Source organism: Struthio camelus, chromosome 19 (genome assembly GCF_040807025.1).
Source record: "Struthio camelus isolate bStrCam1 chromosome 19, bStrCam1.hap1, whole genome shotgun sequence".
In the NCBI taxonomy this organism is placed as follows: Eukaryota; Metazoa; Chordata; class Aves; order Struthioniformes; family Struthionidae; genus Struthio; species Struthio camelus.
In genome coordinates this window covers 7,456,445-7,470,800 of record NC_090960.1, presented here as the reverse complement: position 1 = coordinate 7,470,800, position 14,356 = coordinate 7,456,445, and the positions used below count along the sequence as shown (strand labels likewise).

Here is a 14,356-nt window from a genome sequence, read left to right as displayed (position 1 = left end):
TAAAAGCAACCATTTACTGTGTGTGTGTGTGTTTTGTTTTTTTTTTCTCTCCCCATCCCCAGGGCCATGTAAATGACAGGTTCAGGTTTACCACGTTTTACATCTACTTTGCTTTGATAATCATTGAGTTGATCCTTTCATGTTTTAAAGAAAAGCCTCCATTTTTTTCTCCTGTTAATACAGATCCTGTAAGTATTTTTTCTTTACTTTATTTGCATTTCACAGGCTTGTCACATTTTGAGAGTTCCACTGAGAATACTCGCCAGCGAAAATAGCTTTGGATTGTCACTGAGACTGCAGCTGTGGCAGTGACTCCATTAAGAAAAACAGGGGTGTGGGGGGGGATTAATATTTGGATTTGGAGCTTTTTTCCGTTATACCTGCCATCGGTAATGACTGAAAGCTGCATAGTGAAAGCAGCTCTCCTACTTGCTGCTTCACAGCAATTTAATTTTCATAAATGCAATTTAAAGTGTAATATTAATTATTCCAAGAGTGATTTTTGGAGGAGGTGGCCTTCTGCTTGCTTAACATTCGCTTAGAGCTCGCTAACGTCTGTCAGGTTGACTCAGTAAACCAGTTCTATGTGTATTGAGAATAGGTATGGAAAAACAACAATAATAGAAGATATCAGTGGTGCCACAGTTTAAACTTCCTCTCCGGTTCATCAGATGATCTCTATAATTGGATTTATGTTTGAACTGAGTTGAGAGAGAAGTTGAGTTTTTTTCTTAAATGAACATTTCAGAAATTTTAGAATGACATTTCACTTGATGTAAGTATGATTTAAAGGCAATATGTGAAGCAATTGTTAACAAATAAAAGGAGTTCCGTATGAGATAGGAAATGAAGGAAAGAAGTCTTACATCCTCTTAGGACATAGGTGCATACATCACTCTCAATAATATACCGATACTGATCAAAGTAGACTGTGTTCTTATTAAAGTAATAGTAAATGTCTTGCTCTAAATAATACTTTTTTTTTTTTCTATCTTTACCATAGAATCCATGTCCAGAGTTTACCTCAGGCTTTCTCTCAAGATTGACCTTTTGGTGGTTTACAAGGTGAGCTTCCCTTTTCAAGCTGTTGGGCAACCTTGAACTCTACTTGTGGTATGTGTTATGCAGGATTACCAAGACACGGAGTCTTTTTCCTGCAAGTAGTCGATGTTGGATGCTCTTTCACCCACAGAGGTGTCAGCATTTTTAGCAGTTGCATTTTTGCAGTTCACTTTCAGAGCGCTCATACCATCCAGCCTACCTCTCAGAAAATCAATGGCAACAATTCTGGCAAGACTAACAGGATATGCAGTCTGGTTGTGCTTACCACATGCTGGAATCTAATCTAAAAGGGGATGTAAGAGAGTGTTGCACAACACGATTAATAGTGGCAACCTTTCACCCACCTGAGGATGCATATTGTGGTTTTGGGGTAAATGCTTTTTATGAAGAGCTTTGCTGTGCAAGAGGGAAAGTAAATTGGATCATTTGTGGTGACAACTGACACTGCTGTTGTACTGCTGTTGTACAGTATGTGTATTAGATTGGGTTTTCTTTCACTCCATGCTAAAGAAGTGGGACAGCTGTGAAAGGTCATGTTTAGACCCAGTTTTTTCCGTAATTGTTGAGGGTTTTGAGGTCTTTGTTCTTTCATCCATGTAACTTTATTACCAAGATGATAACCCCATAAAGCTCTTTGCGGTGAGAGAGTGAGATCTTTCTAATCTCTAAGGGTTTTAAACGTTCAGTTTCTCCATAGAGATTAATGGCAACTAGGAATTTGTGTCCCTTACCAAAATTTCATTTCAAGTTGAGGAATGATAGCTTTGATTTATCTGGGGAGAGAAATCTGATTTTTCCTTTAACTTCTCTGAGCTTTACTTTCGTATTTCATTCAGCTCTAACGGATAGGCTTAGTTATTTTCACTTCTAAACACTCACTGTTTTCATGCAACAGCACGGTTTCATTCAAACGCTTCTGGAAATTGTTTTTATTGTCCTTTTTTCTTAAGTGATGTTTTCAGTAAAATGCATGGAATCTAAACTACATGGCGTCCTTTCCTGAATTCTAAAATTGAAGATAAGGAGGAAAGAGAACTGGAGGTGTAATTATCGCTCTTTGTGTAGAGATGTATTTTCTTGCTTTTGTTAGCTAAGTAGTCTCAGAGTTACTAGTAGTGCCATAAGTGCTATTAGCCAAACTGAGTTGTGCTATTTTTCTCCATACGTACAGCATGGCAATTCTTGGTTACAAGAGGCCCCTTGAAGATAAAGATTTATGGTCGCTGAATGAAGATGATACTTCAAAAATTATTGTACAGCAACTGAGTAAGGAGTGGGACAGAGAAAAAGCAGAGTGGAAACAGTAAGTGTGTGAACAATTCGGCAAATGGTGCTTGATCTCTGAGTCATTTCAACGCTAATGAGCTGTTCTTCCCTGAAAATAAGCCAGCTAAAAATGGCATCTACCTCTTTAAACCGTCTGTTTTTCTTTAATATTAACGGTCAAATTTGCTTACTTTAATATGTCTAGGCATAGGCAAGCAGGAGCCCTCTGGGGCTTGTGTACCACCTACCTGCTCTTCAGCTAGGTGCTAAAGGCTTGTCTGCATGGGCAGCTGGTGCCGCTTGCCACGTGGAGAAGGGCTAAAGATGTGTAAGCAGAAGGGAATGAGTTGCTTGGATTGGGGAAGACGAACAGCTTTCATCGCTGAGCTGGTAAACGTCTAACGCCGTAATCGCATCCCTCCTGGGCATGTTAGATAGAACACAACTTGTAGGCACATAAGAAACGAGAAGGAATTCCTGATCATCCCCATCATGAGGTTTTGGCCTGACACTAATTTTAGCCGTAAGGCTCTTAGTGTTGAGCAACTCTTCACTTCCTTGCAATAAGGATATGAAGCTTACCACCAGCTTGTGGAGAGGGGAAAAAAAAATCGTAACGTCATCCAAGTTTAAGAGCTGAGATCCTGCTCCTGTTGCCTGGGAAGGTAGCAGCAAAATTCCCGTAGTCTCCGATGGGATCTGGGATCAGGGTCAGGATTAGCATATAGTTAGCATGCTGGAGAGGATGTCCTTTTGATTGCGTGTTCTGTGCTAATCTAATCTTAAAAAGTATCTATTGTGCAAATACATTTCCTCCTCCCACTGGGGAGTGTCCAAAACGTTTCCAAACAAATAGATGCACTAATGGTGTGTTTCAAGTGAGAAATGTCAATAAGGAGGAGGCCTGCGCTTCCATTTCCTTTCATTGTGGAGAAATTTGTTCTCCATGTGGAGGCTTGCCTCTGTTCTTCTCTGTGCGTTTCCTTGCCAAATTGGAAAGACCCTATTATTTGATAGTACTAGGAGAGAGCTGTAATGTTTTGGCAAGGCTCAATGTGATGTGGAGCGAGTTCCGCTTTGCAGCTAAAATTTGAAAGTCTTCCAGCGCTAACACGAGCAGCTTGTCCACTAGTTGTGTGTGTGTGTGTGTGTGTGTTGTGGTTTTGCTTTGTGGGTTTTTTTTTTGTGTTTTCATAATGTCTCTATTTTTGTGAGGTGGAATAACATGCATTGTCTGGGTTCTGGTCTTTTGGTGCACAGACATAAATCGTACTCCCTTGGCATTTATAGAATAAGAGCACAGCCGTTGTACAGAAGTGTCTGGGGTCCAGGAAAACTTTCGCTAGGAAACCAGAAACGGAGCCTGGGGTTTTGTCATGGGGTTCATTGCAATTTGGAAATCATTCATACGGACTGGGGCCTGTTGGCCATGAATTTAACCATGAATCCTGGCTTGTATCAGGCTCAGGTGAAACTCTGTGGTGACGGTATTCATGCTTCGGTGGAGGGGGGAGGGAAGCAAAAACAAAGCAAATGGCTGTACTCCAAATTGCTGGGTTTCGTGTAACTAAAAGCAGTTAATGCTGGGAGGTTCTGCTTATTCTTCCATTATTAGTAGGTACTTTCAATTACTTTGTGTCAGAAACACCAGTGGTAGTTGCTTGGGAGCCACTGTACGTGCCTTTTATTTTTATTTTCCCCTCTGCTGATCTGATATGCTCTGAGCAAGCTTTAATGACCTTATCGTAAAAACCCTATGTCAAGCTGTGCATGTGTTAAAAGTGACACAGAAAACGTCCCCGGTGCACACAGCGCTAACTGATTTAAAAACTACGGATTTGCAATTCTGGCCTTGCTAAAGCTTCAGACGTGTTTCTTTGTAATGAATAACACGTTCTTGTTCCTAAACGTACAGAACTTTTGTGTTTTGCCTCACAGCTCTCGCTTAAAGCATCCTTGTGAATTACTGTTAAATAATCGCTAAGCATCCATTAGCTACTCAGGAATTACAGGAGGAGCAGTGTGGATTTAAGGCAGAGCACTGAAAAAAAAAAAAATAAACAGCATGCAAATCATATTTTCTCCTTTGCGTCTGCTCTCTTTGACCGTGTGGGTGAAGTCCGTGCTCACTCGCTTTACTGATGGAAGCGCGTTGCTGCTTCTCTGAAAGGCAGAACGGTGCTGGCTGGATGAGAGAGAGCTGGCATCTATTTCATCCTATTTTTAGCTAGCTTCTGATTTTTAGACCTTTGCTAATGAAAACGAATTAAAGGCGCGGGGCCTTGTCGTCACCAATGAGGACGCTGTATGTTTTCCCCTGGGAAAATCAGTGTGCGTGTTATCTGCCTTGCCATAAATAATGGAAACGGGCGCTTGCTTTTTGCTGGGAGAGAGGTCTAGGTGTGACCAGTCCCACACGCTGCCGGAGTCCTGGCCTCACCCAGCAACCTATAGTGAACATTAGAAATGTATTTTCTCCCTTTGGGGTTTCGCTGCGAGAGCGCTATTGTGCTGCTATTAGCTCAGTAATAACTGTTTTTAATAGCACAAAGCCAGGGGCAAGTTTTCTTGTTGCTTCAAATCCTTCACTGAGTTTAAGAGCGTGAAACTAGCCAGAAAATAAAGCTTTGCTCATAAACTGTCCGGGTGTGATCTAGAAGGACAAAGGCAACGTTGTTTGTTCTGGTCTGAAACAATTTTTGTCTGGTTTAGGTTTTTTCCCCTGCCCCCAATCTTTGCTGCAAAGAAACTGAGATTTTCACATGCCTTCCTGGGAAAGGATGTGAACAAGTTTCTACCTGTGGACAGTTTGCCACAGCGATCATTTTGAATACCCACAGGCTGTCGGAATTATTGGCCTCCGCAGCCAGCCAGCTCCAAAGAGTCTGCCCGGTCTTTATGAAGAATCATAAATCCAACCCTACTTGGTATGACTTCCAAAAAGGCACTGGAAAAATAACTTGCAAGTCTTCACTGTTCCTAGGGTCTCTTTTCCATCTGTCCTTTCTTATAAGGCTTATGCGTCCCAGACTCCAATTTCCTTCTCCCTGCCCCCTCTCTGTACTTTGCCTTCCTGGCTGACGGTCAGGGGATTATTCTATAGGTCCCATAGCCCCAAAGAATCAATAGTGAATCAGTGCTTGCTGATAGAAAAGCTGCCGGGCTGCTCTTCTAGAGGGATTCATGGAGGAAATAATTTCTCAGAGCATCCTCTCTTTGTTGAAAGGCGACAGAAGTCGGACACCTAAACCCAAGAGGTGCTTCTAGAAAACCCACCTAGAGTCCTGGAGAGCAGCACCTACCTGCTGGGTGCATTTCTCATCAGTTAGTCTCAAAGAGCTTTACAGAAGATGTCATTTTCATTGGCTGCTTTTGCAGATGGAGAAGCAGAAGCATAAAGTAAGGAGGGCTGCAGTCAGACAGGATTTAGCTGCCTAAAATGTAATCTGAGTAAAATTTACGCACCTGGGCCCAAAGTTGCTACCTTGGCAGAACCTCGGTCAGCTGTTGCCCACATGTCAGAGAGGGCTCAGCTTTGGAGGTGTTATGGTTTTTCAAGTCCTCAGGAATGCAAAGTGCTAGCTTTTGAGGGCTGTGCCTACCTCCTATCTTAGCCCAGTCAGGAGCCGGAAGGTAGGTGTTTCAGTGCCTGTTTCCCCTGAGGGACTCAGACTTCTGCTCTGAAAGCAGCTATGCTGTCAGATGAGGCTGAAGCTGTAGCACAGCTACTAACTGAACAACGAATACAGTTTCAGAAGGACTAGGTGAGGGCGTCTTCTGTGGTATGTGAATAGCAAGTGGTAAAGGATTCCTTTTGAGGAAATTGGAGATTCAAGTTCAAGTCTGTCCTCTGCTAAAAGCAGTCACGCCTTCATCTCCTTCCCCTTTGGGCCATGCACTCATCCCCAGGCTATTTGTTTTCTGGGCTATGGGAATGCACTTCATCGTTTTGAGTGAAGCACTCCACAAGAATAAAAGGAAACGAGACTTATCACATAAGAGTGACCTATCCCTGAGTCCATCTAGATCTTGTCCCAAAGTCTTGCTGTTGGTCAATGGCAGAGCAAAGAGAAGAGGTGGGCTTTTGGGTGTTATTGCGGTGCCCTGCACGTAAGGCAATGACATTCTCATTGTCAGTTGTATCTGATTGCTTGGTTTGTTCTCCTAGGAAAGAAGATGTGACATATATGAAGAAATCTAACCATATGCTGAACCATGTTGGTAATGGCCCAGAGGAGGCAGAAGTTCTAATTAGAGACAAGAAGCACAGTAGAAAGCCCTCCTTTCTCAAAGCATTGTTGAGGACCTTTGGGCCGTACTTCTTAATTGGCTCCTTCTTCAAGCTGATACAAGACCTACTTTCTTTCGTCAACCCTCAGCTGTTAAGGTTGGTTTACAGTGTGAGTAGTCTCTATGTGTGATCCCTATGGAGGCTTGGCTTTGGCAAGGAGTGGTTTTTTTTTTTTTTTTAAATGTATAACTAGTTTCCCTCACAATGCTGCATGTGTAAGTCCCTCTGCCTTCCACTGAAATGCCATAAGACAGGCATTCTTTATTGTGGAGTAAGCTGTAAATTGAGCAGGCTTCATTTAAATGAAAGACTCATAAATCGCCCATCACCAACGGACAGCTTTGGATTGCAAATTACCTGTTGCTCCTCGTAGCAGTCCAAAGCAATTTTTCCCAAGTTGTAAAGGATCATTTATGAAATCGGAGCAGAGCGCTGCTTGCTGGATTCGGTTGTCTCTGTACATCTGATGCCCACCTGTGTGGGTGATGGCAGCTGTAGCGTGACTCGGTATACAAATGAAGTGTGATGTTTGTGGTGCTTTGGCCGTGCAGCTATCATCTGGGATAGATTTTGGAGGCTGTAGCTGAGTTGATGGATTCTCAGTGGTGCATAGTGATGCGAATGTGTGTGGCATGGTTGTAATAAACCTCCATCTGAAAGAAGATAATGGTTATAAATAAAAGCAAGATCTTGACAAAAAGTGCTATGTCCTCAAATTCTCCCTACATGAGGAAAACCTTTGGTACCTGCCATCTCCAGGAGGACCAGTTGTTCGGCCTGATCCATAAAAGAGTCCGCACGATCCCCACACTCTTGTGCCTTTTAGGACTTTTAGTCCTGCTTCTTTGTGGGAAGGCACCCCAGACAGAAGCCCTTGGGCAGCTTGAGGAGGATTTGGGTAGGGAGCTGGTTTCACCTGCTTTACCGCACCTAGTATGTCCCATCACTCACCTCTTGCTCTGGGGGGCTCCCTGACTTAGCCCAGACGGTGAGCCATGCGTTTAAAGGCTCATCTCGGGGGAAACAGAGTTTCTCGTCGTATTTCATTTTCTGCGAGCTCATTTGCAAATAGACTTTTTTGCTGGCAAAGCCTAAGATGTATCTTTGCAATGTTGTTTGACTAAAGTCATAGCTCAGCTTGCATCCTGGAGAGCTGTTTGCTTTTTGTGGTTAGAGAGAGGATGTAGCACAATGCCGTGGCTGAGGGAAGCTGCGTTATGTCCCATTAAACTTGCTGCACGGTTTTTTATTTTTGTTTCTTTTTCCCTTTCCTAATCTGAAAAACAGTGTATTAATCAACTTCATTAAGAACAAAGATGCCCCAGCCTGGTGGGGATTTTTGATTGCGGCTTTGATGTTTACCTGTGCTGTGCTGCAGACTCTCATACTTCACCAGCATTTCCAGTACTGTTTTGTCACTGGAATGAGGCTGAGAACTGGGATCATTGGAATGATATACAGAAAGGTAAGACGGGAAGCATTTCATGGGCCAGAACACGAGCCTACAGCCAAGCAAGCAGCCTTAGTCCTTGGATAGTCTCTTAGATAGAGAAGAGCAGGCGTGTTGGAGAAGACTAGCCTCCTGAAAAACGAAAGATGAATTTTTAGTGAGTCTTCGTACTTTACAGAATTTTCTAGAAATCAGGGACTTAATGTGGGTGTACTGGTTGGTCACTGGACGCATCACAGGCAAATATTGGTTTAATTTAAATATTCAAAATAAAGGGATCCAGGTGAATACAGAAGAATTGACTAGAGACAAGTGGGTTTTCTTCAGAAACAAATGCTGCATCCTGCTCAAGGGAGAGGTGCTCAGAAGCAAACCATTTCATAAGGTCTTGTTCTTCGGGGATTAAGGATTGCTAGAGATGTGAGTTATTCTGCTCTCATGGGTGAAGCACGTTCTTGGAGTATCTTGTTTTTCTAGTACTTGGGGATTTCTTCTTTGCGTTTCTCCGTATGTGTCAAGATTGTGACTCTCCAGACGCCTTTTTTTTTTTTTTTTTTAAAGTCCTTAGTCATCACGAACTCAGCAAAACGCTTGTCTACTGTTGGAGAAATTGTCAACTTGATGTCAGTGGATGCCCAGCGTTTCATGGATCTGGTGACCTTCCTGAACATGTTGTGGTCTGCACCACTCCAGATATTTCTAGCTTTGTACTTCCTCTGGCAGGTACAGACATTATCACATTTTCCCAGAGTTTGTCTAAGTGATGTGCAAGCTTGTTACTCTTTTGTCTATTTGACCCACCACTTCTTTCTAAGAAACTTACTGTTCTGTCTTATGGTAAAACAACTTGTAGCATTGTACAAGATCAATTAATTTCTTAATTATTTTGTTCAGCTGGCAGTCAAGAGATGACATTTGAAGGAGAAAATAGCATTATGCCTCCTTTGTCCCTACCATACTTCGACAGGCACAGTCTTGGACTCATGACAGCATTCCCAGTTGTCGATACAAATGAGAGCTTGAAAGAAATTGTAAAAAATAACAACCTAGATAAAGGAAATATTAGCCTTTTTTAAAGATTACATTATGTCATGTAAAGAAATTTTGTGCAAGTCAGAATGGAGCAAGTCTCACGTGGAATAAACATATCCTTTCCTTTGCTTCAGTGAAGTTGTTTCCGGTTTATTCCGGGTTCAGTGTGAGCACTGACATTCATCTTTAAAATGTTTCTATGCAGCTAATCTGTTTTACCGTGTCATTCGGTAGCACCAAGCATAACACTCGAGCCGTTAAGTTACAGCCGCTTTATGAGTTACTGCTGTACTGATAAGCTGAACTCTGGTAGCTAGCTGGTCTTTTTTGCTTTTACCCACATTGAGGGTGCTGGGTTAGTTGAGTAATTGCAGTTCCTTGGGTCAGAGAGAAGTCAATGGAAAATCCCTCTCTGCAACTAATTTGTTCCCTTTCTGCAGCTGCTCAATAGCTCTATATCTGCATTAGTTCAAGCTTACTTTCCCCTCCCACTGGGAATCACTTAACAGCTGAATCACAAAGCTCTTTGCCATCACCGATACTAGTACAATAATTCGGAATGGATGCCATCACATTTTTCTGTCTGCTTATTGTATAGCAGTTCTGTAGGCTTGCAATACTTCACTTGGGAAAGTTCAGCTTGTCTATGTAAAGTACTTGTCTATGTAAAGTACTCATTAGTGAGCCAGTGAGTTTCTGTTTCTATAGCCTACTGTGGTTTTAGTGCTCACTGCAGGAGAACTGCAGCATTCAGACAACAACTTACCTTCCCCCCACACCTTCCCCCATACCTTCTCTTTCCTCTTCCATTCAAGACTTTAGGGCCTTCGGTGTTGGCAGGAGTTGCTGTGATGGTTTTACTTATCCCGTGCAACGCTGCAATAGCAATGAAAACCAGGGCATTCCAGGTAAGGTGCCAGCTGGTAAGGTGGTGTTATCTGAATTGCTGATTGTGTAATGAAAAATGAAGACACTATGGTTTTCTTGGCGAGAGGGAGATATTTATATATATATTTTTTATATATATAATTTGCACCTTTGCACCTTATATTTAAGGTGCAATATGCACTGATGTATTTATGATTGTGATTAAGATTGCACTAACATCTTTAATAACTGCATCCTCTCAAACGGTTGTTCCCTAGTGAATTGAACACTCCTAAGGGGAAGGTGTGGTGTAGAGTCGGTGGCTCCTCGTACTGCTGGAACAGCTTCTGGGATTAGCAAGAAGTTTCTTTGTCTCCATAGTCCTTTCCCTGGTAGCTTCTTCCAGGAGTGTCTAGAAAAAGTGCAGATGTTCCGTTCCTTGAGCTGCGAATGCCTGTCTTCATAGATGGGAACTTAAACCTGGCAGCTTGTTTCTTACGTTAATGACCAATGGAATACGTTGACTTTTGCTGCTACCAACCTGCCCTAAATCTGAATTATTATCTTAAGATCCTTAACTCCTTTTTTTCTTTTTTTTTCAGTCTTAGTCATCCCTAGTCAAGGAAGGTTGAAGAGCCAATATAATAGTGCCCTCTGGCTTTGTGCTAGAAAAATCTAATAAGTGGCTTGAGCTGTGTAACAGGATATTGATGCAAAGCATCAGTGACTGTTTGGGAGGTTTAAAATAATCAAGCCACTGATATAAAAAGGATGAGAGTTGGAAAGCAAGTAAAAATGACGACACTTGAGCCCTGCCTTAGTAACAGAATGGTATTATTACATGCCTTGAAGAGTTGTGACAGAAAGACTTCCCATTAAATTAATTGGATGCTGGCATGTTAATATTAACATTGCTTTCCTCCCTTGCCCATTATAAGATGGATGCAGCTGCACGACTTGGTGTGCCTGTGTGTGTGAATGCAATTTTTCGTTTTCTCTATACCACTGAACAGGGATTTGATTTTTGAAGTAACTAAATGAGACACTGTATTATAGTGTATAGAAGAAAAATAAACTGAAAGTAACCACACCTTTCAAAGGATGCCATAAAAGACAGCTATACAAATCAGGGAAAAAAATCTGAAGAAATCAAAGGAGGAAGTAGGGTAGTATTTTCCTGAAGTGCCTGAATCTTTCTTAAAGGTGGTTTTGAAAATGTAAGCCCTAACAGTGAAGCTGAGTAAGAAAGCTTTTCTGTACTGCTCTTCAGCCATCTGCTTTGTTTTCTGTTTTCTTTGGAGGTACAGACTTGCATGGTAACTTATTGATTATAGGCTAGCTTTCCTTAATTACCTTTTATATCCTCTTTAGAAATAGCCCAAGGACCATCACAGCTGTGAGACAACCTGTTTAAAGCTCTGTTCTCGTCATCCGTGTGACACACTGTCTCCTGTGTTTACTACTAATGTAGGTGGAACAAATGCGGCATAAAGACTCTCGCATTAAGTTAATGAATGAAATTCTGAGTGGCATAAAGGTACTGAAGCTGTATGCTTGGGAACCATCGTTTTCAGCCAAAGTGTTGGAGATACGAAAGAACGAGCTCCGTGTTCTGAAAAAATCTGCCTATCTCAATTCGTTGTCCACCTTTGCGTGGGTCAGCGCGCCGTTCCTGGTAAATTGATTTTGCATTGCTTTCTAAGCTCTGCAAGTACATTTGTGCAGGATAAGAGTGAAGTTCTTAAATAGACTTTCTACTTGCCAAATGTACGTAGGAATAAAATGTAAATACTTTAAAAATAAAAATAAAAAAAAAATTATATTCATACACTGTGAAGCAATGTTTGCTATTCCCTAGAGCCCTTTTGTTAACCAGTATCAAAGTATTTCTTGATAAAGCCTGCCAGTGGAAGCTGGGTATAGCTGTCCCAGGAGAATTTCCAACTACTTCAAAGTATTTCCCATAACAAATTGAGATTAGAATTTTAAACCTCAGGGATATTTGTGAATAGCAGTCCTCTCTGAAAAATTTGGATTGAGTCAGTCAAAACAGTGTCTGTCTTAAGTCCTCATTTCTACCATTCTTATTACAGCACTTTGTTTGCTCTAGCAGGTAAAGGGGAGTTGTTAAATTGCTCTACAATCTAAAAAAATATATATTTTTTTGATATCAAAAATAAAGCCCAAATGACACATTGACAATTCTGACACGATTTTTCGTCAATTTTCTCTTTCCTTCTATGTCCCACTTTACTGAACTGTGCTGCCTTTTGCATGGAGAGTTCTGGTTTGGGTCAAAAATATTCCCAGCCAACTCTGCTTGAAATATAAGGCCAAATCCTGCAAAAATGTTCCAAACCCCCTCAAGATTTGGCTTCTTTCCTGTTTCCTTTAAATTTAGCTTAAATGCACGTTCCGTGCCTGCTCCCCAGTAATGCACTACATAGGAGAGTATCTCCATCGTGTCTCTGTCAGACAATGAATCAGCAAATAACTTGGGTTTTACTCCCTTTCTTACTGTTCAGTGAGTTTTGTTTGCTTAGCCTGCCGTTTACAATGGGGACATTTGGTTGGGTGGAGTTGGAAACGCAGCCAAACCCCAGCTAGATAACTGCTTCTCATTTTTATTTACCAGAGTTCTCTAATTCACCATGTTAATCTCCTAGTTCAACTACATGTAGCCATTAGTAATCAGAAAATTATGCTACTCTGCGTGCCTCTTTTTGTGTGAACTTGTTCATCCATTCTTAAAGTGTGTTGAAAAGGTCGGAAAGAGCAGTGAATTTGCCGGGTTCTTGATACCACACTGCCCAATTGCTGATACTTTTATTTTAAATATACCCATCAGACTAGACTGCTTTTAAAATGTCAAAGTATTACATACATCTCGCAGTAAACCCGCTCTCTGGCTCTCAGGTAGCATTGACGACGTTTGCTGTATATGTCTCAGTGGATGAGAAGAACGTCCTGGACGCAGAAAAGGCTTTTGTCTCCCTCTCCTTGTTTAATATCTTAAGGTTTCCCCTCAGCATGCTTCCACAAGTCATTAGCAACCTTGCACAGGTAAGGAAGGCTCGAAGCATAAGTTGCTTTGAACACAGAAGAACCCCACATGACTCTCCGATTTGTATAACGCAGAGATCCCATGCATCTGCCCGTTAGCTGGTTTTCTCTCTGACATCCTTTCGGTAATGCTGCGCTGTGTTAGAGAGCCAGACGTCTTCTGAGAAGGTCTGTTTGTGTGGCATTTCACACGTATGAATTTTGCTTCACTTAGACAAACTTACCTTGATCTAATAAATTTCCCAGCTGAAGCTTGAATTTCAGCATAAGACTGATTGCAGGGAAAGAATGAGTCACTGTTCAGGAAGCCCATGGGGTGAAAGCTTAAGCCATCCTGCCTGCTTTCCTTTTCAGTAGTAAGAGCATTAAGTCCCTATTAAGAGAATGACAGAATAATGCCGCATTCTTTTTCTAGACAAGCGTTTCCCTAAAGAGAATTCAGCAGTTCCTGAATCATGATGAGCTTGATCCAGATTGTGTGGAAACAAAAGCGATTGCACCAGGTAAAGAGATTGGTATTTTTCTAAACTGTGCTACTGTGACGAATATCTTACATTTATTTTGAACTGGTTGGGTTACTAAAAAACAAGAATAAGCAAAAAAAGAAATGACAACAATAATCTTCAAAAAAAACAAAATTGGAAAGGGTAGTTCCTTTCCAAAAAAGTGCGTGTCTGTCATTCAGACCACGTGGAAATGACAGAAGTTTCTGGTTGTGTTTTTGAGCTTTGCACTGAGTTATTTGGTCTGTGTTTGCTTTGCAGTGTACTGGATGCTAACAGCACTGGATGCTGCAGTGCATCCACTGACTCTCGCTGGGGTCAGGGAGACCTTCTCATGCCTTTTATGCTGCACAAATGCTTAGGGACAAATTATAAAGAAAATTTTGATTTTTGTTTTTATTGTTGCTTTGGAAACACAGTATCTCAAAATGGGTGAGCAAACCAGATAATCTTAAAAAACTCACTGTGTTTTCTCATATAACGCACTTTGGAGATAACGTGGTTCAAAAGCTGTCTTGTACGTGATGCCATAGACGGATGAGGAGTAGGGAGGCAGGGAGGGCCGTGGTGCGATCACTGTTACACACCGCTTCACCAGGAGCTGAAGAAAGCCTGGGGACCTGTAACTTGTTGGTGTGGCAAGCAAAAAGCTGTGCAGAGGCAGATCGAATCTGATACAGCAGAGCCAGCGGCATGCTGGTGGTCGCCTACTGACTCGAAAGTGGTTTCTCAAGTGCAATTATGTGGACTGTTGCCTGGGGATTCTGAGACCTGCCCTGAGCTGTCAGGGTCCCGGCTGGGCACGGTGAAGCAGGACGGCTT

General features: G+C 41.9%; 1 protein-coding gene across 2 annotated transcripts in view; it reads left to right on the top strand.

The window, feature by feature from the left end:
* ABCC3 (ATP binding cassette subfamily C member 3) overlaps positions 1-14,356 on the top strand; it is a 47,797-nt gene that overhangs the window by 18,574 nt on the left and 14,867 nt on the right. Inside the window, exons 5-14 of one of the 2 annotated variants that reach the window (XM_068913235.1) lie at positions 63-188; positions 1,004-1,065; positions 2,234-2,365; positions 6,497-6,715; positions 7,907-8,084; positions 8,631-8,792; positions 9,917-10,009; positions 11,440-11,643; positions 12,885-13,031; positions 13,447-13,534. In XM_068913235.1, coding sequence (XP_068769336.1) covers positions 63-188; positions 1,004-1,065; positions 2,234-2,365; positions 6,497-6,715; positions 7,907-8,084; positions 8,631-8,792; positions 9,917-10,009; positions 11,440-11,643; positions 12,885-13,031; positions 13,447-13,534 — 1,411 coding nt within the window. The remainder of the gene's footprint in view (positions 1-62; positions 189-1,003; positions 1,066-2,233; positions 2,366-6,496; positions 6,716-7,906; positions 8,085-8,630; positions 8,793-9,916; positions 10,010-11,439; positions 11,644-12,884; positions 13,032-13,446; positions 13,535-14,356) is intronic. The other variant, XM_068913236.1, reaches the window with a different exon arrangement.